The 25,470-nt window shown below is 43.5% G+C and overlaps 1 protein-coding gene across 1 annotated transcript in view; it reads right to left on the bottom strand.

The window, feature by feature from the left end:
• The window catches only part of LOC137570837 (saccharopine dehydrogenase-like oxidoreductase), a 196,534-nt gene that overhangs the window by 118,025 nt on the left and 53,039 nt on the right, over window positions 1–25,470 (bottom strand). The window contains exons 4-5 of the mRNA XM_068279545.1: window positions 12,725–12,854; window positions 2,458–2,507 (exon numbers count right to left, since the gene is read on the bottom strand). Coding sequence (XP_068135646.1) covers window positions 2,458–2,507; window positions 12,725–12,854 — 180 coding nt within the window. The remainder of the gene's footprint in view (window positions 1–2,457; window positions 2,508–12,724; window positions 12,855–25,470) is intronic.

Consider the following 25,470-nt stretch of genomic DNA (forward strand, 5'->3'; position numbering starts at 1 on the left):
AAAACATTTATATCATTCACTGTTCCACAAATGGGTTCAGAACCCAAAACCCCTAACACTATTTAACCACTTCAGCCTACAGGGTTAAGAATGTTTTTACATCTGAGCAACTTTGACCTCCCATTCATTTGCCAATAACTTTATCACTACTCCTCACAATGAATTGATCTATATCTTGTTTTTTCTGCCACCAATTAGGCTTTCTGTGGGTGGTACATTTTGCTAAGAGCCTCTTTACTGTAAATGCATTTTAACAGGAAGAGTAAGAAAAAAAACGGAAAAAAATCATTTCTCAGTTTTCAGCCATTATAGTTTAAATAATACATGCCTCCATAATTAAAACTCACGTATTGTATTTGCCCATATGTCCCGGGTATTACACCGTTAAAATTATGTCCCTATCACAATGTATGGCGACAATATTTTATTTGGAAATAAAGGTGCATTTTTTCAATTTGCGTCCATCACTATTTAGAAGATCATAATTTAATAAATCATATTGACATACTCCTTTGACATGAATATTTAAAAACATTAGACCCTTAGGTAACTATTTATGTTTTTTTTTTTATTATTGTAATTTTTTATTTTATTTTTTATTAAAACTTGTATGTGGGTATTTTTTGGTGTGGGAGGTAAACAGGGGATTTTACATGGGTAAAAATGTATTTATTGAATGGAAAGTGATTTTTGGTGTAGTTTGCCATTTGGCCACAAGATGGCCACAGTCAAAAAGTCCTGGGAGCGATCGATCTCGCTCCCAGGAAGAAAAACTTGAGACGCTGTCGGCTTTTCTCCGGGGCAGGGGTCTGATCAGTGAAAGGGATTTATAATCCCTTTCATTGATCGCTGGGCTAACGGCCCCCAGCAAGAGTGCGAACGGGGGGGGGGGGGGGGGGGCCCGCGGGAGCGCGTGCGACCCGCGGGAGTGCGCGCAGCCTAACTGGACGAAAATTTTCATCCACTTAGGCTGAAGTGGTTAAAGAGGAACTGCTAAAGATGAATGGGCAAAAATACCTGTGGAGACATGCAAAACGCTGGTTTGCAATGATAGGAAGCATTTGATAGCTGTAATAGCCAATAAAGGCTATTCTATTGATTATTGAAATGGGTATGAATAGTTTTGGACAGGACACTTTTTGCCTAAATGTAAATAATAGCTAAGAAATGTCTCCCCCCCCCCCAATAATGACTCTTGTACATCGTCTTATTATCTTTTGGGAGACACCTATGTCATTTTCCATCAAAAAAAATGACTTGCTGGTTGAATAAAAGTAACTTTAAGTCCTGGGGTATGAATAATTATGGGCAGCACTGTATGTATGCATGTGTATGTGTGCGTGTGTGTGTGTATATATTTTAGCTAGCTCCCTCCCAAGAGGACCTCATAAAATCCTTGACTCCCTTCTGTTCTACCGAGTCTGGAAAGATTGAGTTAAGATTGGATAAGTTAGAAAGATTCCCTGGCCTCATCCGTCGGGGATTTAAAGCGGAATATACCCCTGCATTTCAACTTTGCTCTAAAACATTATTTACAGTATATTATATGCAACCAGCATTTTTTTTGTTACTAGACCAGCATTGGAAGGGTTACACAGAGTTTTAAAGTTCCTGGAGATTTCTGCAGACGCATCCGAAGCTGAAATAGATACATTTTGTTTACATAAATGTATCTAAGTGTTGAATGTTACACACTTTGGCTGTCCTCCAGCTCAGTCAGAGAGAGTGAGTCACATTCAACACTTAGATACATTTATGTAAACAAAATGTATCTATTTCAGCTTTGGATGTGTCTGCAGAAATCTCCAGGAACTTTAAAACTCTGTGTAACCCTTCCAATGCTGGTCTAGTAAAAAAAAAAAAAATGCTGGTTGCATATAATATGCTGTAAATAATGTTTTAGAGCAAAGTTGAAAAGCAGGGTTATATTCCGCTTTAAGGGAGGGAAGGGAAGGCCTACCGAGCTCTAAAATACTGGTGTTTCAGACCACCAAGGATAATAAAGACAGCAAACGCTCCGAATGGTTGTACAAGAGGAATACAAAATGCAATACTAGGTCTGTTTGAACGAGCCCTATCCTATGAGAGAGGGTCCTACAATGGACCCTCCATGGCGGTAACTAAATATCCTTGAAATCTTTCAGGAGCACTGAGAAACTGTGATATAACACAAAAGCACAGGAAATATGGAACAGATTATGTAAACACTAAATAGAGACAAAGTATTGAGAACACTGGACTGCCGCAACAAACTACTGGGACAGTAGGAACTCTGGCACACTAAATTTGTTTGGTATGGCCCTGAATAACTTTGCCTTCTGGATATTGAAATTCTGCACGCATCCTTGTATCACAATTATATTCCACTATACACAGGGTCCTCATAATTTTAACAGATTAGAATCACAAGTTTCCTAAAACAAAATGTATAATTTAAAGCAGAGAATTAATGCAAACCTCTGGTCCAGATTTGAAAGACAGGAAACTTTCTACTGATGTTAAAGTACCTAGGAAAAAGTAAAGAGAGACATTTTTAATTTCTATCATCTCTTTCATACCATTCTATAAAAAATAAAAGTAAAAGTAAATTACAGAAGGAGCCCCCACTGCTGATTGAACACTTATTTTTACCACTTCACACCAAATGGGTTTTTACCCTAATGAACAAGATTTTCACTTTTCAGTGCTCATCCCTTTCATTTGCCAATAGCTTAATCACTACTAATCACAAGGAAATGATCTACAGTGGGGTGCAAAAGTATTCGGCCCCCTTAAAGTTTTCCACATTTTGTCATATTACTGCCACAAACATGAATCAATTTTATTGGAATTCCACATGAAAGACCAACACAAAGTGGTGTACACATGAGAAGTGGAACGAAAATCATACATGACTCCAAACATTTTTTACAAATAAATAACTGCAAAGTGGTGTGTGCATAATTATTCGGCTCCCTTTGATCTGAGTGCAGTCAGTTGCCTATAGACATTGCCTGGTGAGTACTAATGACTAAATAGAGTGCACCTGTGTGTAATCTAATGTCAGTACAAATACAACTGCTCTGTGAGAGCCTCAGAGGTTGTCTAAGAGAATATTGTGAGCAACAACACAGTGAAGTCCAAAGAACACACAAGACAGGTCAGGAATCAAGTTATTGAGAAATTTAAAGCAGGCTTAGGCTACAAAAAGATTTCCAAAGCCTTGAACATCCCACGGAGCACTGTTCAAGTGATTATTCAGAAATGGAAGGAGTATGGCACAACTGTAAATCTACCAAGACAAGGCTGTCCACCTAAACTCACAGGCCGAACAAGGAGAACGCTGATCAGAAATGCAGTCAAGAGGCCCATGGTGACTCTGGACAAGCTGCAGAGATCTACAGCTCAGGTGGGAGACTCTGTCCATAGGACAACTATTAGTCATGCACTGTACAATGTTGGCCTTTATGGAAGAGTGACAAGAAGAAAGTCATTGTTAACAGAAAGCATAAGAAGTCCCGTTTGCAGTTTGCCACAAGCCATGTGGGGGACACAGCAAACACGTGGAAGAAGGTGCTCTGGTCAGATGAGACCAAAATGGAACTTTTTGGCCAAAATGCAAAACGCTATGTGTGGCGGAAAACTAACACTGTACATCACTCTGAACACACCATCCCCACTGTCAAATATGGTGGTGGCAGCACGCATGTTCGGGGGGTGCATCTCTTCAGCAGTGACAGGGAAGCTGGTCAGAGTTGATGGGAAGATGGGTGGAGCCAAATACAGGGCAATCTTGGAAGAAAACCTCTTGGAGTCTGCAAAAAACTTGAGACTGGGGAGGAGGTTCACCTTCCAGCAGGACAACGACCCTTAACAAAGCCAGGGCAACAATGGAATGGTTTAAAACAAAACATATATATGTGTTAGAATGGCCCAGTCAAAGTCCAGATCTAAATCCAATCGAGAATCTGTGGCAAGATCTGAAAACTGCTGTTCACAAACGCTGTCCATCTAATCTGACTGAGTTGGAGCTGTTTTGCAAAGTAGAATGGGCAAGGATTTCAGTCTCTAGATGTGCAAAGCTGGTAGAGACATACCCTAAAAGACTGGCAGCTGTAATTGCAGCAAAAGGTGGTTTTACAAAGTATTGACTCAGGGGGCCGAATAATTACGCACACCCCACTTTGCAGTTATTGATTTGTAAAAAATGTTTGGAATGATGTATGATTTTCGATCCACTTCTCACGTGTACACCACTTTGTATTGGTCTATCATGTGGAATTCCAATAAAATTGATTCAAGTTTGTGGCAGTAATGTGACAAAATGTGGAATGTGGGGGCCGAATACTTTTGCACTCCACTGTATAGCTTGTTTTTTTCACCACCAATTAGGCTTTTTTGGGGTTGATATTTGTTTTCAGTAATTACTTTATTTTCTATGCATTTTTAAAGAAAAAAACAAGGGGAAAAAAAATACACTTTCTCCCCATAGTTTTAATATAAACACTGCTACTGTACATAAAACCCACACATTTGATCTGCCTATTTGTCCTGGTTATCACAAGATTTGAATTATGACCCTAGTATAAAGTATGGTGACAAAATATTATTTGGAAATAAAGGTGTATTTTTTCTATGTTGTGTTTTATTGTTTTACTGATTTCACGTGCACGAGTGCGGGAGCGTGCATATGCACAGCAGCAGCAGCGCTGCTCAACTTCTTTCTCTAAATCTGAAACGGGTAATGTGTTACAGATTAGTGAGTACATGCCCATTTAATCTAATTAGAGGGGGTGACTACTACATCCGAAAAAAAGATAGGTATATATTGATTGATGTTCTGATTGCACAATGTGTTGAAGCATTTATTCATCTATGATTCTCTGCATTTTCTATTTTGTAGCCAGTACTGCACCACAGATGTTGGTGCTCTATTAATAAAAATAAATAATAACATTACATTGCACCAATTCTTTGACTGTAATAGTAAACTTCCATTTATTAGCAACGCACACATTTTTGTGCAACACTGTATTTTCTAAAATAAATATACTAGATGTACTTGGCTGCTTGAATCTTATACTACCTTACTGCCATTAGAGTGACAGATGCTTTTCTAGCACATTCTTAATGGCTGTCAATACAACAATCTTTATGGATGATCAATTATATGCAAATAATTAATAAAAGAGTTCATGCTAATTTTATGTAAATAAATGCAGCTTGGTAATGAGCCAATGAAATGCTGCATAGGATTTGTCCATTCCTTTCCACATACGTTTGCATCAAACAACAACTCGGAATTCTTTGCATCCCATTGACCATTACGAATTATTTTCTGGTCCTTTTCCTGCCATGTTTGTCTTTTCACTTTGCCCTGCCTGGATTACAGGACAATGGACTTGATTCATGAAGCTGCACTGCTTTGGATTACAGGACAATGGACTTGATTCATGAAGCTGCACTGCTTTGGATTACAGGACAATGGACTTGATTCATGAAGCTGCACTGCTTTGGATTACAGGACAATGGACTTGATTCATGAAGCTGCACTGCTTTAGGAACGCAAGCTCTAGGACAGCAGCGCAACCTAAATCCAGGGCTGCATGCTATGCGCAGTCGTGCAGCGTAGCGTGCCTTCCTTTGTTACACGCGCTGCTTACATAGCAGTACCTTTAAATGCCAGGTGCTGCCGTGAAGTATTCTGACACTTCACTAGCCCAGCCGCTAATTAATTAATTCACATAGTTATAATGTTAATTACATAGTAACTGTTCATTAACATAGTAGCAGCCATGCTAGTGAGTTAAAGGAGCATGCGTTACTATGCAAGCAGAACACGTGACTAAGGATGGCATGCTATGCTGCATGACCATGCGTAGCGTGCAGCACAGGATTTAGGTTGCGCTGCTGTCATGGAGTTCAGCTTTATGAATCAATTTCTTCTTTATACAGGATGCAACCACCCAGGTATATTCAAGATATTTATAGCCAGAAGTACAGACATACAATGCACTAAATTTTGCACACTGCTAACCAATGCAAATGTACCATTGTATATATTACAATGAAAGCTGAAGAAACTAAATGTGCATATAATAGTTTAAAAATATTAAAAACAGCCATTGAAATAAATTCACTGACGGTCTGATTGTTTTATGACAGACTTAAGATAGCCATGTCCTAATTCAGCCACACCACCGACCAGAGCCTGCTATCATCATAACATTCGAGATCGCATTCAACTTTGACAAAAATAAGCCATTCTTGATAATGTAATGTTGTCCCAGAGTCAATTCCCAGCACACAAATCACAATTTTTGCCCAAGTAGACATTTTTGTTGAATCAAATCTTTAAGTGGGCACAGATAGCTTAATGGTGCCCATCAATGATACAATCTTGAATGTACTGTTTAATCTTACCAAATATAAATCTATGTAGTAGAAGAGTAAACTGAGGAGAATATAATTTGAACAGATAATTCAGGTAGCCCATTATATTACATAGAAGTGGTAAGATTGTATAATAAAAGTCATATAAGTAAGGTTAAAGTGGACCTGAACTCAAAACATCCTCTCTGCTCTAAAAGATTCACAATAGCATAATAACCTTCAGGCTAGGTTCACAGTGGGACGTTGCGTTTAGGGGACATTATAGGGCACATAACGTGCCCCTAACGCAACGCCTGGTGCTCTCTGATGTGGACGTCAGAGTGATCCGCGTTGTGCAGCTCACTCTGGCGTCCGTGATGCGTACTCTTGGACGCATGCGACATCACGTGGTCCCGCCCGGCCAATCGCCGCACAGAGCAGCCGCTCCAGGAAGTAAACACTGCACGTCACTGAGTGCAGTGAAAATTAGCCATGTGCCCGGCCGCTCTCCCCTCCTCCCCAACATGACTGAGCATGTGCAAACAGTCTAACGCGGCTTAGCCGCGTAGAATGCACAGCATGCAGCACTTTGCTGCGTTACAATGTAACGCAACGTGGGCACTGTGAAAATCCCATTGATTTTTCATTACTGTGCAGTGGGGCTGCGTTACAGGCTGCACTAACGTGTGCCTGTAACGTCCCACTGTGAACCTAGCCTCAAAGACATTTCTTTGTTACGGCAGATAACAAACCTAAGATAAATCTGCACTGTTTCTACTTTTGGAATCATGGAAGCAGACATATTGTTAACATCCTGTACTTTCACATGAGCTTATCTGCCTTATCAATCATGTGATACAGGGGGAGATCAAATTACAACTTGTGATTATGCACAAATGAGGGGGAATTAGACAGGCTAAACTCTCTGAATACATACAGGGTGCATTTTTCTATGTTTTCCTTCTGTCCTGTGCAAGAGTTCAGGTACACTCAAAAGCATACCTGAAGTAGAAGGAATATTAAGGCTGACATTGATTTCCTTTTAACCCTCCTGGCGGTTTGCTAAAAATCCGCCAGGGGGCAGCAAATCCTTTAAAAAAAAAAAAAAAAAATTTCTTTTTCATGTAGCGAGACAATGTCTCGCTACATGATAGCCGCTGCTCAGCGGCATCCCCCCAGCCCCTCCGATTGCCGGAGGCGATCAAAGAACGGGATCTCCTGGAGGGCTTCCCCCGTCACCATGGCGACGGGCGGGATGACGTCACCGACGTCGTGACGTCAAAGGGGACTCCGATCCACCCCACAGTGCTGCCTGGCACTGATTGGCCCGGCAGCGCACGGGGTCGGGGGGGGGGGGGTTGGGGCGGCCGCGGCGCGACGAATAGCGGCGGCGATCGCATTGCACACGCAGCTAGCAAAGTGCAATGCAAAGTGTATGCAAATCGGCCCAGCGGGGCCTGAGCGGTGCCTTCCGCTCGGGCTTACCGCCAGGAAGGTTAAACAATACAAATTGCCTGGCTGTCCAGTTGATTATCTGCTTCTAATAATTGTAGTCAAAGACCCTGGATAAGCATGCAAATCAGATGCTCTGACTGAAGTCTGACTGGACTAACTGCATGCAAGTCTGAGGTGTGAAATGTATCCTCTACTGACACCAGACAGATTAGCAGGACAACCAGGCAACTGATATGGTTTAAAAGGAAATAACTATGGCAGCCATATGCCTCTCACATCAGTTACCTCACCTTTTACCTCAGTAATGTGAAACCTCCAGATAATCCAGTGCTGGGTTCCTATTTAAAAATATTTAGCAAGCGGTTGTCAAATATGCTCTCATGGCCGTGCTTCCATTCGAGTGTAAGATTCTCCATACTGGGCATACGCAAGTAAAGTCCAGGCACGCTCAGTAGAACAAAGCTGCATGTGCACAGATTTTTTTCCACAAAGCATAAACGCCTTAATTCTACTGGCCATGCACAGAGCTTACTCACATGCCAAGTAATAAGTAGCTAAAAGGAGTCATATTCATTTTTCTCCTTTGAAAAAATTGCTTTCAGAGCTCTGTCACACAAAACGTTTTAATGCTGACACTAGTTGCATCTACCAAAATGCTAAGCATCTGCTACTTCTATTATTTTTTGCAGCTGCCAAGATCTATGACATGCAGTTAAGTCCATAAATATTTGGACTGAGACAACTTTTTTTTTTTTGGTTCTGCACATCACCACAAAGCATTTTAAATGAAACAACTCAGATGCAGTTGAGGTACAGAACTCGAGGCAAGTAAAGCATTTTTTTAACACAATACCTTCATCTCAGGGCTCAAAAGAAATTGGACAATTGACTCAAAGGCTATTTCATGGGCAGGTGTGGGCAAGTCCGTCACTATCTCAGTATCAATTAGGCTCCCTGCACACTGAAAATCCGATTTGCTATTCCGATTTTCCATGAACGCTATCAACAGAAAAACGCAGCATGCAGTAACAATGAAAAATCAGAAATCAGAAAAGCATGTAAAAAAAATATTAAAAATCGGAATCGCATACAGTGTGCAGAGGGCCTTAAGCAGATAAAAAGGCCTGGAGTTGATATGAGGTTTGCCATTCATGAGCTGCAAAAACAGAAAAACCCATCCGAGAAATTGCTACAAAATTATGAGTGGAAAAATCTACAGTTTGGTACATATTTGCAAGCACCTGTGAACTCCGCAAACTCAGTGGATGTCCAAGGAAGACGACAGTGGTGGATGATTGCAGAATAATTTCAATGGTAAAGAGAAACACCCTCACAACAGCCAAGCTATAAGGTACAACCGGATTTGTTCTGACAGGATGGACAGATACAAGCACCTGGATCACCTTAAGAACACTCATTAAACAAGGTTACAGTCCTCCCATGGCTGAGGCCCAAATCAGGAAAGCCAGCAACATCCCCAGGACTTAACTCCTGAAATATAAGCAAAACCAGAAAGAGGAACGTGTCCCTTTGGTTGTCACCTACAACACACACCTGGAAATCTTAAGGAGGATTGCTAAGGAACTTCATACCATTTTACACAAGGATTACAGACTGAGAACGATATTCCCTAAACCTCCACTCTTGTCATATCGGCAACCACACAATCTAAAACAGATGATGGTCAGGAGCTCTTTGAATAGGCCTCAACAAAACGGAACATCACCCTGCCGACAAAAAAAATATGTGGAACCTGCAGACACATTTACTCCACTGACAGGGTAACGATACCAGGTTCACAACAGGAGTACAGAGTACAAGGTAAATTTTCCTGTGGGTCCACCAATCTGGTATATCTGATCCATGTGTGCTAAATGCCCCAATGTTATGTACGTGGGAGAAACTGGACAAACTCTGCGCAAACGTATGAATGGACACAGGCACACTATTAATGATACCAAAGCTGGACTCCCAGTTGCTACACACTTTCGGTCCAACGGACACAGCATGGATGATCTTCGTGTCACTGCCCTGAAGGGCGGCTTCAAAACGTCAAATGACCGATTAATAGCAGAAACAAAATTTATAAATTGGTTCAAAGCTGTGGAGAAGGGTTTGAATAAGGACAACAACTTTCTATATTGGTATGAGATTGATGATATTTGAACTGTCTAGGCCACTCTAGCTGAACTTGTGAACTAAGAATTTACGATACCTCTGGGTCAATCCTAATACCAGGTCTGTGAGCAATGGAGTAAACAAGGATCCTTATCTTACCCCATTTAGATGGTCTGTTTGAATTAAGGCATCTTAATGACGTATTTATGCTTGAAAAAAATATCTGTTTTCCCTTTTGATGTTGCATGTATATAAGCTGTCTGTACCACCAGCTTGCAAACTAACAGGATGTAAACCTGACGAAGGCTGCAAGGCCGAAAGCTTGTTTATTATTATTCATTTGTAGTTAGCCAATAAATGGTATCATCCTTATTTAAAACTTCTTGCAATAGCCAATAAAGTGAACAACACTCTCCAGGGGGTAGGTGTATCGATATCCAAGTCTACCATGAAGAGAAGACTGCATGAAAATAAAACAGAGGGTGCACTGCAAGGTGCAAGCCACAAAAACAGAAAGGCTAGATTGGACTTTGCTAGAGAACATCTAAAAAAAAGCCAGCACAGTTCTGGAAAAACATTATTTGGACAGATTAAACCAAGATCAACTTTTACCAGAATGATGGCAAGGAAAAAAAAATATGGAGAAGGCGTGGGACAAGCTCATTATCCAAAACATATCACGTCATCTGTAATGCACGTTGGAGGCAGTGTGATAGCTTGGCCGTGCCTGGCTGCCAGTGGCACTGGGCCACTAATGTTTATTAATATAATTATACAAGACAGAAGCATCCAAATTAATTCTGAGGTGTTCAGGGACATACTGTCTGATCAAATCCACCTAAATAGTCTAATGGATTAAAGGGATACTGTAAGGGGTCGGGGGAAAATGAGTTGAACTTACCCGGGGATTCTAATGGTCCCCCGCAGACATCCTGTGCCCGCGCAGCCACTCACCGATGCTCCGGCCCCGCCTCCGGTTCACTTCTGGAATTTCAGAATTTAAAGTCTGAAAACCACTGCGCCTGCGTTGCCCTGTCCTCAATCCCGCTGATGTCACCAGGAGCGTACTGCGTAGACACAAACCATACTGGGCCTGCGCAGTACGCTCCTGGTGACATCAGCGGGATCGAGGACACAGCAACGCAGGCGCAGTGGTTTTCAGACTTTAAATTCTGCAATTCCAGAAGTGAACCAGAGGCGGGGCCGGAGCATCGGTGAGTGGCTGCGCGGGCACAGGATGTCTGCGGGGGACCATTAGAATCCCCGGGTAAGTTCAACTCATTTTCCCCCGACCCCCATACAGTATCCCTTTAAGCACTGTTACTTACGATCGCCGCCGCCCCGTGCCGATTCACCGCTACCCGCGGCATCAGAGAGGTGCCCCCCTGAGACCCGTGCGCTGCCAGGCCAATCAGTGCCAGGCAGCGCTGAGGGGTGGATCGCGACTCCCTCTGACGTCACGACGTCGGTGACGTCATTGCGCGCGTCGCCTTGGCGACGGGGGAAGCCCTTATGGAAATCCCGTTCAGAACGGGATTTCTGGATAGGCATACGCGCCGGCGGCGATCGGTGCGTACGGGGGGACGCCACAGGGGGGGGGGGGGAAGCATGTAGCTAGCGCTAGGCTAGCTACATGCTAAAAAAAAAAAAAAAAAGTTGATAAAACCCTTACGGCCGCAGGAATCATACCGCCAGGGAGGTTAGCCTCCTGGGCTTTCAAATGGTCTTATCTGCAATCCCTGCCATGGCAGTCATGTGACACAGGGAAGAGATCAAATGACAGTGATTAGTCACAGATGAGGTGGAATTAGACAGGATAAACTCTCGATCGAAATACATAGGGCTTGATTCACAAAGCCATGCTAACTGTTAGCACGCCTGTGAAAACCTCCTTAGCACGTCTAAACGAGCCTTTTGCGCGCAAAACTTTATGTGCGCAAAACTTTACGCGCGCACGCGCACCGCGCGAAGTGCCAATAAAGCCTATGGGACTTAGCGTGCGCATAGGACTTTGCGCGCGGTACTTAGCGCGCGATCTGATTGAGAAAACCGGTGTTAACCTACTTAGCACTCTGGTTAGTGTGCCTAAAGACTTTAGACGTGCTAAGTAGGTTAGCACCGCATAGTAAATCAAGCCCATACTGAGTGCATTTCTCTGTTTTCCTTTTGTCTTGTGCAAGAGGTCAGGTCCACTTTAAAAAATGCTTTAGTTGCCTCACTCCACTCAAATAGTCTTGTTTACTCCACTGAATTAAAGCTGAAATGCACTTCAACTGCATCTGAGTTGTTTCATTTAAAATTCATTGTGGTAATGTACAGAACCAAAATGAGAAAAAAGTTGTCTTTGTCCACATATTTACGGACCTATCTGTACTGTTGCAACTAGTTGCCAATTATGTAGTGTGTCAATGTTCTTTGCAACTGTGTTATGCTGGGTACACACGTTGCATTCCCGCACTCGATTCCCGTCGATGCGCCTTTCGATTCCCGTCGATTCGTCTCTCGATTCCCGTCGATTCGTTTATTTCCGACATGTCTGATGACCGATTCGCGGGTCGATGGATCGCTAGGTCGATTTGCCATACTTTACATGGCATTCGACCTAAAAATCATCTAAATGCGCTCGGAAATAATCGAATTGTGCAGCGCATTCTATGCGGGAACGCAACGTGTGTACCCAGCATTAAACAGCATTAGTACCAGCCAATAAGCAGTTTAATTGCTGCAACTTGAAGCAGCAACTAAGTCTCTTGTGTGCCATGACCTTTTCTCATCATATATTTTACATTATGAAGTCTACCTTGTATGCTGTTTCTGGTAAATAAAACTCCCATGTCAGCTGGAATGGAATCGAAGCCGCAACTGCCAATGACATAAGCCCCTTTATCTGCTGCCTGGCTGTCATACGTCACATACATAGATTCCAGGAACTGTATGGAGTAGAGGAAATTATTGACATTGATTTAGGTTTATTAAGTGAAAAAAAAACAAAAAAACAAAACAAAACATTTACAGACAGACAGGATTGAGGGATACATTTATGAGATATAAATATACCATACTGTACATTGTATAGTCCTACATCTGTATGAATTACTTGTGATGCCACATCATGAATATGGAATACAAGAAGGCTATTGAAGTCTTAGCACAGAATAGAAGGCCTTGCTTACTCCAGGTGTGCACACACACTAGATGAAATTTGTCTGAGATAGCCGTGTCTTCCTCAAGCTTATTTAAAGATCCAGAATGCTGGATCTTTAAATGACAGCAAACCCCAAGTGCACTTTTCCCTTCCAGTAGATGTTGCACCTTCGGGCACTGCACCACAAAGCAAAGTAGCTGCGCAGGAGTCCTGACCCCTTCTAATGACAACCCTTGTGTGTGTATGCACCTGTAGAAAGGTTAGAACATTTGTGCCAATATATCTTGGAAAGTCTGCCTAGCTGCACTAACATGTATAAATAGCAGCAACAAAACACTTGGTGTGGGGAGCACACATGAACACAGGATGCAGGTGTGGCATGTGTCGTGGCTTTAGGCTACTATCACACCAAGACGTTGCGTTATATGTGACGTTAAGGTCGCATAACGTGCTCCTAACGCAACGCATGGTGATGGCATTGGAGGACGCTACATAGATGCGTCCGTGATGTGTACTTTTTGACGCATGCGCCGGCGGAGACCACGTGAGAGGAACACTCCGCATTACATGGTACCGCCAGCCAATAAGCGGCCACTCCAGGAAGTAAACACTGCAGTGCAGATTTATTAGCCATGTGGCTGGTCGCAATAGCGGACTCTCCTCGCCTCCTCTCCTGCCCCAAAGTAAAAAAAAAACAAAACACATCACTGAGCATGTGCAAACAGCCCAACGCGGCTAAAGCCGCTATAACATACAGCATGCAGCACTTTCTTTAAACGTGCTGCGCTACAATGTAACGCAACGTGGGCACTGTGAACAGCCCATTGATTTTTCATTGCTGTGCGGTGGGCTGTGTTACAGGCTGCTCTAACGTGCGCCTACAACGTGCCACTGTAAAAGCAGCCTAAAGGACAACTGTAACAAGAAGTATATGGCGGTTGCGATATTTAATTCCTTTTAAACAATACCAGCTACCTGGCTATCCTGCCGCTCCTCTGCCTTCTAATACTTTTAGCACTAGACCCTGAACAAGCATGCAGTAGATCAGGTGTTTGATATTATTGTCAGATTTGACAAAACCAGCTGCATGCTTGTTTCTGGTGTTATTCAAACACTACTGCAGCCAAATAGACGAGCAGGACTGCCAGGCAACTGGTATTGTGTAAAAGGAAATAAATATGACAGCCTCCATATCCTTTTCACTTCAGTTGTCCTTTAATAGCTTGAACAGCTAAGAGCCTTGATAAAGTAGGCTGTTGCTGGGTAGACTATTATTGTCGTATTTTTATTTATTTATTTTTTTTTACTAAGGTGGTGGCGGCCTGGATGGACTTTATGGCTAAATTCAATATAGAAGCTAGGCAAATTAGCTTTTGTACAGAGGACAAGGAGTGCATACAAAGGAAAGGATATTTTGCCATCTGTTTGAAAAGGGGTTTTTCGCAAGAAACCAGGAATTATCTTACTTGGTAATGCGATTTTAAAGGAAAGATCAGAGGAATTAACCTAATCCAGATTTACTTACCTGACGCTTCCTCCAGCCCCTGCAAGCTTATGTGTCCCTTGATGCAGTTCCGCTCTCAGCGGGTCGCCTGGAGTCCAGTCTGTAGCAGACGCGACCTGGGGAGGGCGGCGCCTACTGCGCATGTGCGAGGTCATGCCACTCACAGTCACACTCCCGTCACCAGAAGCGTTCTGCCTAGGTGTAGTACTTCTAAATAGAAATACTCGCGCAGAAATCCTTCTACATACATTCTGTACAGGTGCAGAACTTCTACGCAGCGTGGCCGTGCTCTCGCACAATTGCCATAGCCACCAACCTCACCAGGTCTCCGTATGCTACGGAGGGGACCCCGGATGACCCGCTGAGAGCGCAGCTGCGGCAAGGGACAAGCTTGCAGGGGCTGGTGGAAGCCCCAGGTAAGTAAATCTGGATTAGGTTAATTACCCTGATGTTTCCTTTAAAGCAAAACTGTACATTAAAAGTCAAAATAAACATGCACAGGTCAAAGTTACCTCCTGTGTAGTCTATTCCTCAATATCTTTCTCCTCTCCTCTCCCATGTCCTCTTTGTCCACTGTGATCTATGGAATTTTCTGTCCTCCATTTTAAAAATGGCAATGACCCTGTAGCAGGTTATGGGTCAGCACACTGTTAAACTGCAATATCGCCCTCTTGAGCCATAGGGAAACATGGACATTACCTTGCACATCAGTTGCCCTGTCAGTTATAACTGACAGCAACTGATATACTTAACCACTTCACCTCCAAGAGTTTTCCCCTTAAAACCAGAGCAATTTTCACCTGTCAGTGCTCTTTCCATTCATTCACCTATAACTTTATTACTACTTATCTCAACAAAACAATATATATCTTGTTTTTTTCGCCATCAATTAAGCTTTCTTTGGGGGGTACTTTTTGCTAAGAATTATTTTATTCCAACTGCATTTTAACAGGAAAAAGAAGAATTAAAAAAAATAAAATTATTTCTCAGTTTTCTGCCAGTATAGTTTTAAAATAATACATGCTACTGTAATTAAAATCCACACATTTGCCCATTTTTCCCGACTATTGCAACATTTAAAATATTTCTCTAGTATAATTTATGGCGCCAATATTTTATTTGGAAATAAAAAGGTGCAATTTTTCAGTTTTGCATCCATCACTATTTACAAGTCCATACTTTAAAAATGGTCAGTAATAATGATCTCTTGACATACATGTTAAAAAAAGTTCAGTCCCAAAGGTAACTATTTATGTTTTTTTTATTTGTAATTTGTTTTTCTTTAAAGAGGAACTGATGCGAAAATCTTAAAATTTAAAACACATACAAATAAGAAGTACATTTCTCCGAGAGTAAAATGAGCCATAAATTACTTTTCTCCTATGTTGCTGTCACTTACAGTAGGTAGTAGAAATCTGACATTACTGACAGATTTTGGGCTAGCCCATCTTCTCATAGGGGTTTCTCAGGGTTTTCTTTATTTTAAAAAGCAGTTAGTGAATGGCAGTTGCTCCGTCCAACTGCCAAAATAGTGTGCAGCGAGCAGGGAGGCTGTCCAGCATCTTTGTATAAAGATTTTTCAGGGTATGTATTTATAAAGAATAAAGAACCTGCTGAGAATCGCCTATGGAGGGATGGACTAGCCCAAAATCTGTTGGTAATGTCAGATTTCTACTACCTACTGTGACAGCAACATAAGAGAAAGGTAATTTATGGCTCATTTTACTCAGGAAGAAAAGTACTTCTTATTTGTATGCGTTTTAAATTTTAAGATTTTCGTGACAGTTCCTCTTTAAATGCAAAAAAAATAAAAATTGTGCAATTATGGGATAGCATGGGAGGTAAAGTGATAATTTTAAATGTATTTGTGGGTCTTTATCAAGAAATATTTGTGTGTAGGTGTAATTATACTAGTTGGCCACATTTATATACAGTACTATACTTTCTACAGTACGCAAAATAGGAAGTAATGTGTGCATGAGTTTCGTCGGAAGTGAACAAATGATTGCAGCATCTCACTGATGCCTGCAATCATTCACATGGGAACAGAGATTAATGAATCGAAACTGTGGCAATAACGAGCGCAGGAGTGTGCGGGGGGGGGGGGGGGGGGGGGAACGAGCGGGAGTGTATGGTGGCAAGGGACGTAGTAGCTATGTCCCTGCGAGGGGAAGAGGGAACTTGCAGGGACGTAGTTGCTCGTCCCAGGGGAGGAGAAGTGGTCAAGTTCTGACAAAGTACTGTCAGAACTAGAAGGGAACATTGTTAAAAGAAAATGGTGAGCTTCTGAGAGGAACTGACGGCGAGTTAAGTATGTAATATTAATTTGCAGGTGCATAATGTGTTTATTTAAATAATTTTTTTTCAGTTCTGGTTCACATTAACAGTTCGCTGCACGGCCATACAACTTAGCACACAAATTAATCTTGCCTCTTTTTCTTGCCACCAACAGTTCTGTTGATGGCATATGCCTGCTGCTGCGATTTGTCCCCTGTACAGAGCTGCAATAGATCGCAGCGTTGTACGAGCATTTGCAGGCAATTTTTATTTATAGCATGCCGGCTCAGATTGTGGCTGGCAGGCGGTTTACAGAGCAGAGCACTGTAACTCAGCGGGGATGCGCATGCTCCTTCGCTAATATCCACCCCCAGGACTTGATGCCGATCAGCATTAGGCGGTCCTGGGGGAGCCACTCTGCGGCCGCCGATCGGCGTTAGATGGTCGCAGGGCAGTTAAGTAACCCTCCAGGACAGGTACACTTCGAGATCTGACTCCTCCCAGGAAACATCCAAAGGCCTCTTTATAAATTAAATCAAAAGCCAGGTGTCAGGCAGTATGTAAGGACATATGGGGGGCTTGGAGGGACACATGGGGGGCTCGAAGGGAAACATAGGAAGCTTGTAGGGACACAAGGGGGGCTGAGAAGGACACAAGGAGAGCATAGAGCGATACAAGAAGGACTGAAAGGGACACAAGAATGCTCAGAAGGACATAGGAGGCTTGAGAGGGACATGGGGAGCTTGGAGGGACATATTGGAGGCACGGAGGGTGACAAGGGGGCTAAGAGAGACACAAGGAGACAAGGAGGGCATAGAGAGACACAAAAAGGACTGAGAGGGACACAAAGAGACAAAAGGAGAACGGAGACGGATACAAGGAGGACCCTCCAGTAACCCTCCAGGACAGGTACACTTTGAAATAATAAACAAGAAACCTTAGGGTGGGCCGACAACCGGCAAAACCTTTCTTCCAGAGTCTTGATCCAAAGCAAACATCTGATCCAGTCTCTAGTGGTGCATGAATGTCCCCAGATTCTTCCCTGTTGCGGCCTTGCAAATCTCCAGAAGTGAAGCACCAGCTCTTAAAGCCCAGGTTGTAGCTGTCCCTCTGGTAAAGTGAGCCCTAACATCTTTAGGAGAATCTATTCCCACGACCTTATAGGCTTTCCAGATACCTAATTTGATCCACTTAGCCATCGCCTTCTTTGATGCTTTTTGACCAACTAATTTGCCTGTAAATCCTCTATAATAATATGAAAGTGTCCTTGTGTCTGTTCCTGTGTCAGCGCTTTTTTGCACTGCGCATGTGCAGGGACAAGACGCAGAGACACTGCCGAGAGCCGGAGGAGAACGGGGCCAGAAGGGGTGGGCACGTGTGAGCGCATCGGGCGTGCGTCATGTGCGTGGCGGCGGTCGTGCGCGGCAAAGTAATAACAGACCTAGCTCATTTTTAAACGGGCTAAGGTCACTAGTTTTATAAATAAAGCTTCTGACTTCCTTATGGATTTTAATTTCTCCAGACATGTAATTAGAATGTTTCTGATATCCGACTGATGCCACTCCATATCTTTCTCCTTTGAGGTATTCAGACAGAATAATGGCAATACCATTTCTGGCGGTCTATAGAATAAATCCCCTACCTTCAGCACAAATTCTGCTCAGAATAAGTTTGTCATCACCAGTGGTGCTCGCCAGGCATCGACCAGTTCCACCACCACTCTGGTCTGAAGCAGGCCTCCACCACCGCTTGAGGTCACGTCGACCCCAGCGACCAGCCTGCCCTCACTGAGCTCGCTCTTCACCCCAGGGACCACGAGCGTTTTGAGGGATGTTGTGGAGCAGTTTGAGGAGGAGATGATGGGGACATGCAAGGAGGAGGAGTATGAGGTGGAGGAGTTTGTTGTTGGCGCACAACAACCACAATTTGATGAGGAGGGGCCTGAGGAGGGGCCTGATGCAGGGGATGTTGGGGCAGAGGAGTTGGTTGAGGGGAGGTTCTGAGGAGAAGTTTGGGGATGATGATGATGATGATGAGGTGCTGGATCATCCCTATGTGCCACCACTAGCACAGCTGGTTAAAGGCAGCTCATCATCAGAGGAGCTTCTGGCACAGAGGCGCGGCAGCAGCATGGCGGCCAGCACAGGGCGTGGAAGGCAGGAGCCACAGCCTGCTGCTTCAGCCACTACCACCACCACCCGCACCAAAGCTCCTCCCAAAACTAAACAGCCCTCCAAAGGCAAAAAAGCTCCTCAGCCCTCAAGCTTGAAGGGCAAGTTGAAATCCGCAGTGTGGCGGTACTTCACTGTGTGCAAAGACGACAAGACCCGTGCCATTTGTCACAGTTGCGGTGCCCGCCTGAGCAGAGGTCGCGAGCTCAACAAGTTGGGTACCTCGTGCCTGCAGATCCACTTAGAGACCAAACATTTTTAGGACTACAGTGAGTTTCTGAAGCTGAAGGACAGTGGCGTAAGGCAGTGGTCAGAGCCAGTGTGAATAGAGTTCCAGAACCAGTCCAGCATAGGCAGTATTAGTCCAAATCCAGACCAGCCTCTCCTCACATGCCAACACGTCACATAAAAAAATGAAAAAGAAAAGGAAAACCTAGCGTAACCAATTTCAATTCCAATGACCACCACCGCTCCCAGTGCGATCCCTTCACTCTGTTGTCACCAAGTGTGGGCACCCCCCGTTTTACCCACACTCACCCTCTAAGGCCTCCACAAATCCGGAGGTTGGGTACAATAGCATGCGGGGATAACGATCACTGTATCATAGAGCAGGCAATGTTGCAATAGATGATCACCGAGACACTACGACTAAAAGATTCCACATAGCATGATAACGTTTAATAAAAAGGATTTTAAAAAAATTGTTGCACTCACAAAAGGAAGAGGGTCTAAGCGCATTGTATAGGCAGCGGTTTGGCCAGTCCCGGGCGCCGCTCACACGTCTGCCGCATCAGATCCCAGTCTCCCGACATCCACTTTCTGACAGCCGGTCCTGTGGGGACGTAGCTCCGGCCTACGCGTTTCATCAGCTTACTGACTCATCAGGTGCTGACATCACGTTCACCGGCTTACTATATACCCAAAGGCCACCCCCTCACTAAGATTGATACTCCAAGTAAGCTGAAAACTAAAATCCTCGGCGGACAATGCTTGTGAGCCTCACCAGGGGGCAGTAGGCGTACATTAGCATGTCAATATACTTTAGCACATCACACACTATTCCAGCACGTACATTCACAGGATTAACAATAATAAAAAGTTAAAAATTAAAATATAACAAATGTCCCTCTGGGGAAATGAGCCTGTCACATATTGAATGAGGAGGTTATATAATATACAGGATGAACTGTACAACACAAATAAGGTGAGAACCCCTTTCTGTAAGCAATAGCCGGGGTCTAAATAAATGGGTCAAGATCCCCCTGGGGCCCACCCACAAAAGTCCAAGCTAACCCCCCCCCCCCCTTTATATCACAATTGTTTTTAAAACCTTTGTATTAAACGATATCATGCTATGTGGAACCTTTTAGTCGTAGTGTCTCGGTGATCATCTATTGCAACATTGCCTGCTCTAGGATACAGTGATCGTTATCCCCCGCATGCTATTGTACCCTACCTCCGGATTTGTGGAGGCCTCAGAGGGTGAGTGTGGGTAAAACGGGGGGTGCCCACGCTTGGTGACAACAGAGTGAAGGGATCGCACTGGGAGCGGTGGTGGTCATTGGAATTGAAATTGGTTACGCTATGTTTTCTTTTTCATTTTTTATGTGACGTGTTGGCTGACGTGAGGAGAGGCTGGTCTGGATTTGGACTAATACTGCCTATGCTGGACTGGTTCTGGAACCCTATTCACACTAGTGATATGTGATTTACCCTTTGAATCAGCTTTGAGCGCGGTCATTGTTTTGAGTGACTTTATACATTATTTGCAGATTTTGTTCTGATCAGCGCTCCACGCAATTGATGTAATTTATTCATTAGCGCATCTTAATCCTTTTTCTAGTATTTAACCTCTGTTATTGTGGTGCAGCTATGGATTTATTTGAGAGTAGGAACAAAAGATCTTTTGATTTAGATGAGATTTTTAAGGATAGTGCCCCTGGTGTTGTGGATCTGGAGGGGGATTTTAGATCCATACAAAATATTATGGTGAAAGAGCAACAAACCTGGTGGGATGTTGCCACATTAAGGAGATACATTAAAGAGGGGATTGTCCCAAAAAAATTGAGGTGGGATGTGACACGGGAAAGATACAGAGGAAAACACAAAGAAATGGGAGGAATATTTTACTAGGAGCGGATTGGGTCTTATGGAAATATTAATCAAAAGGAAAACTGGGCGGCTGGAACGCCTGGGATCTGAGATAGAGAATATAAGAAAGAAAATAGAGCCTTACAAAAATACTGAGCAGTATATTTCCAGATCTAAAAAGATACAGGAAAATTTAGCACTTGGGGAGAAAAACATTATTGCGGACAAACATAAAAAGTTTGCCCGCGATAACGAGGCGCATACAAAGAAATTGGCATATAAATGGCAGCCAATAGTAACAGAAACGCCTAGTGGAGAAGGCGAAGGTGGGTGAACGGGAGGTAAGTACGGTGGAACATACACATCCAATAGATCAGGTGACCCTATTATTGACTGCAGAAGGGGTAGGTAGGGGGGTGAGACTGCAGGATCCTAAAACAAGAATTTGTGAATAGGAATAGGCCCCCGTATCCCAAGAGGGGTGGGTATGTTGGTCCAAAACAAGGACAACAATGGAATAGGAGAGGGGAAATCTTGCATTATAGTCAACCTAATCCACCAGTGCAAACGTATAATAGGTACCAACCACGGTCAGAGGATAGGGGTTTTGGGCAGCCTCATTCTTTAGCGCCACGCTCCCGGTATTGGAGAGAAGGTTGGGAGGAACAATACCTGGGGGGGGGGGGGACAACAAATCACCCCAAGAAAAAAAGGTGCAGAAGGGGGGCGGAGAGCAGGTAGGAGGCAACAAGCGAAGGAGGCAGTGACAGGTGCAGGAATTTTTAATTTAAGTGGAGTAGAACTTAATAAAAAGGAAATTAAACTCCTGGACCATGGTTTGAAGTATGCTCCTAGAAATAATTTGAATACATTCAATACTTTTATTGATGTGCAGAAATATGTAAGAAAATTGAATGTGAAAAAATATTTTATGCAAAAGGAAGGTCCAAACTGTAGAGCAAATTCAGGTGAATGTGTGCAGAATTTTAGGAATGCTTCTACCTTTAACCCACAGGATTCCTCTGCACAAAATGCGGTGGGAAATTTTAAGGATAGGGTTATTAATGATCTGAGGAAAATTGAAAAAGTCTGTAGATTCAAATAGAGCAACCATTGATGGCCTACTGAAAGAGAAAAATTTGGTGGTCCGCTCTGCTGACAAAAGGGGAGGTGTAGTGGTGTTAAAAAAAGGACCAGTACTTCAATGAACTGGACTGGACAGGTTTTTGATGAACAGACCTATGAAAAACTCAGTGCTGATACTACCATAAAATATAAACGTGACTTGTCACTATTATTTGATGAGGGTTTATTACAGGGTCTGTTGGACAAAAAGGAATGTGATTTTCTGTCTCCCACTGCTCCAAAGATCCCTGTGGTATATCAATTGCCTAAGGTGCATAAGAGCACCACTAACCCCCCCTGGACGGCCAATCTTAAGTGGAGTGGGTTCTATTACCCACAGACTTGGACAATATATTGAAAGTTTTTTTGCAGCCAGTGATTCCAAAATTACCACATATTCTGTCGGATACAAAACACACTATACAATTGCTGCAGGATTTGACAATTGAGGGCGACGTTTTGCTCGCCGCAGCCAACGTAAGTTCGCTGTATACCAACATCCCCCATGAAGGGGGGATAGAAGCGGTGAGGACCGTGTTGCGACGTGATAGTGAACTTTCTGCTGTAAGAATGGAATTTATCCTTTCTCTTTTGGATTTTTCTCTCAAGAAAAAATATTTTTGGTATAAGCAGCAATTTTTTAGGCAGACTTTCGGATGTGCGATGGGGGCCTCCAATGCGCCAAGTCTGGCTAATATCTATATGTCCCTGTGGGAAGAGGAGGCTATTGCGATAGGGGGCCCCCCAAGTGGTATTTTGGAGAAGGTACATTGACGACCTGCTCATCTTCTGGCGTGGAGATGAGCAGAGTTTCAGTCAATTTATCTTGAATATTAACAACATTGCAGAGAACATCAAACTTCCGGTTGAAACCAACAGGGTAAGTATCCACTTCTTGGATCTTGAGATTTCCCGTAATGGGTAGGGTTTTTCTACAAACTGTTTTTTTAAACCTACAGACCGTAATGGGTATATTGATACTACGAGCTGTCATCACCCATGCTGGCTAAAGGGGGTGTCTCAGGGGCAGTTTATGAGGGTACGCAAGAACTGCACTAATTTAAAAGATTATTTTGTGCAGTCTGATTCCCTGAAAAAGAAGTTTGAAGAAAAATGTTATGATGGTAATTGGTTGGATTTGGTACAGATGGAGGTCTCTACTGTGGAGAGGGATGACTTGGTTCGCACTAGGGAGAGGGGAGTGGAGTGTGGCGGGTCCAGGGTCTTCGCTTTCCTCAGTGACTTTTTGGCCCAATTTAGACAAGTGGAGAGGGTGTTTACTAGACATTCGAATATTCTACAAAGTGACCATGTGCTGAAGACGGTTTTACCTTCCAAGCCCACCTTTGTCTATCGGCGTGCCCCTAATTTAAAGAACCGGCTGGCACCCAGCTGTGTCTCCCCTCCTAGGAGGGGGGGCATGACTGGGTGGCAGGTTCCCGGTTTCTTCCCATGTAGAGGCTGTAAGGTCTGTAATTCAGCCTAAGGACAGAAGAACAACAATCTGACCTCGTTCATGAATGGGAGAACTTTTGAAATTAGGCAGTTTATCACCTGTGCAAGTACTTTTGTTGTCTATGTCCTCTGGTGTGATTGCAGTCTTCAATACGTGGGCCGCACCACAAGATCATTAAAGGAACGCATAGGAGAATATATTAATAACATTAAAAAAGGCTTTGAGCAACACAGTGTTTCTCTACATTTTAAAAAGAAACAGAGCAACCCAGCAGGGTTGCACTTCTGTGGAGTGGAGAAGTTGGTTCCAAACTGGAGAGGTTGCAATAGAACTAGGGAAGTCTCTAGGAAAGAGACTAAATGGATCTTTGATTTGCAGACATTGAGTCCCTGTGGGTTAAACGTGGAACTAGATATCAATTGTTTTATTGCTGATAATTAATAGTTCCCCATATGATCTATATGTATGTGATATATTCTATTGTAAAAGGAGCTTCTCACAATGTGATATAAAGGGGGGGGGGGGGGTAGCTTGGATTTTTGTGGGTGGGCCCCGGGGGGATCTTGACCCATTTATTTAGACCCTGACGATTGCTTGCAGATAGGGGTTCTCACCTTATTTGGGTTGTACAGTTCATCCTGTATATTATATAACCTCATTCAATATGTGACAGGCTCATTTCCCCAGAGGGACATTTATTTTAATTTTTAAATTTTTATTATTGTTAATCCTGTGAATGTACGTGCTGGAATAGAGTGTGATGTGCATGTGCTAAAGTATATTGACATGCTGATGTACGCCTACTGCCCCCTGGTGACGCTCACAAGCATTGTCCGCTGAGGATTTTAGTTTTCAGCTTACTTGGAGTATCAATCTTAGAGAGGGGGTGGCCTTTGGGTATATAGTAAGCCGGTGAACGTGATGATGTCAGCACCTGATGAGTCAGTAAGCTGACGAAACGCGTAGGGCGGAGCTACATCCCCACGTGACCGGCTGTCAGGAGACGGGGATCTGATGCGGCAGACGTGTGAGCGGCACCCGGGACTGGCCAAACCACTGCCTATACAATGCGCTTAGACCCTCTTCCTTTTGTGAGTGCAACAATTGTTTTTAAAATGATATCATGCTATGTGGAATCTTTTAGTCGTAGTGTCTCCGTGATCATCTATTGCAACATTGCCTGCTCTATGATACAGTGATCGTTATCCCCCGCATGCTATTGTACCCTACCTCCGGATTTGTGGAGGCCTCAGAGGGTGAGTGTGGGTAAAACTGGGGATGCCCACACTTGGTGACAACAGAGTAAAGGGATCGCACTGGGAGCGGTGGTGGTCATTGGAATTGAAATTGGTTACGCTATGTTTTCCTTTTCTTTTTTCTTTTTTATGTGACGTGTTGGCTGACATGTGAGGAGAGGCTGGTCTGGATTTGGACTAATACTGCCTATGCTGGACTGGTTCTGGAACCCTATTCACACTGGTGATATGCGAATTACCCTTTGAATCAGCTTTGAGCGTGGTCATTGTTTTGAGTGACTTTATACATTATTTGCAGATTTTGTTCTGATCAGCGCTCCACGCAATTGATGTAATTTATTCATTAGCGCATCTTAATCCTTTTTCTAGTGGTCAGAGCCAGACAGCCACTGCACAGACTTCAGCAGCAGCATCCCACCCTCCTGCTCATCCAGCAACAGGAGCACAGCAACTCACTCACTGCTCTCCCCCCAACCCCCCCCCCCCCCGGGCAGCCAGTCCTCAGTGGCCTCGTCATCTGC

This window comes from Hyperolius riggenbachi, chromosome 4 (genome assembly GCF_040937935.1).
Source record: "Hyperolius riggenbachi isolate aHypRig1 chromosome 4, aHypRig1.pri, whole genome shotgun sequence".
Lineage (NCBI taxonomy): Eukaryota > Metazoa > Chordata > Amphibia > Anura > Hyperoliidae > Hyperolius > Hyperolius riggenbachi.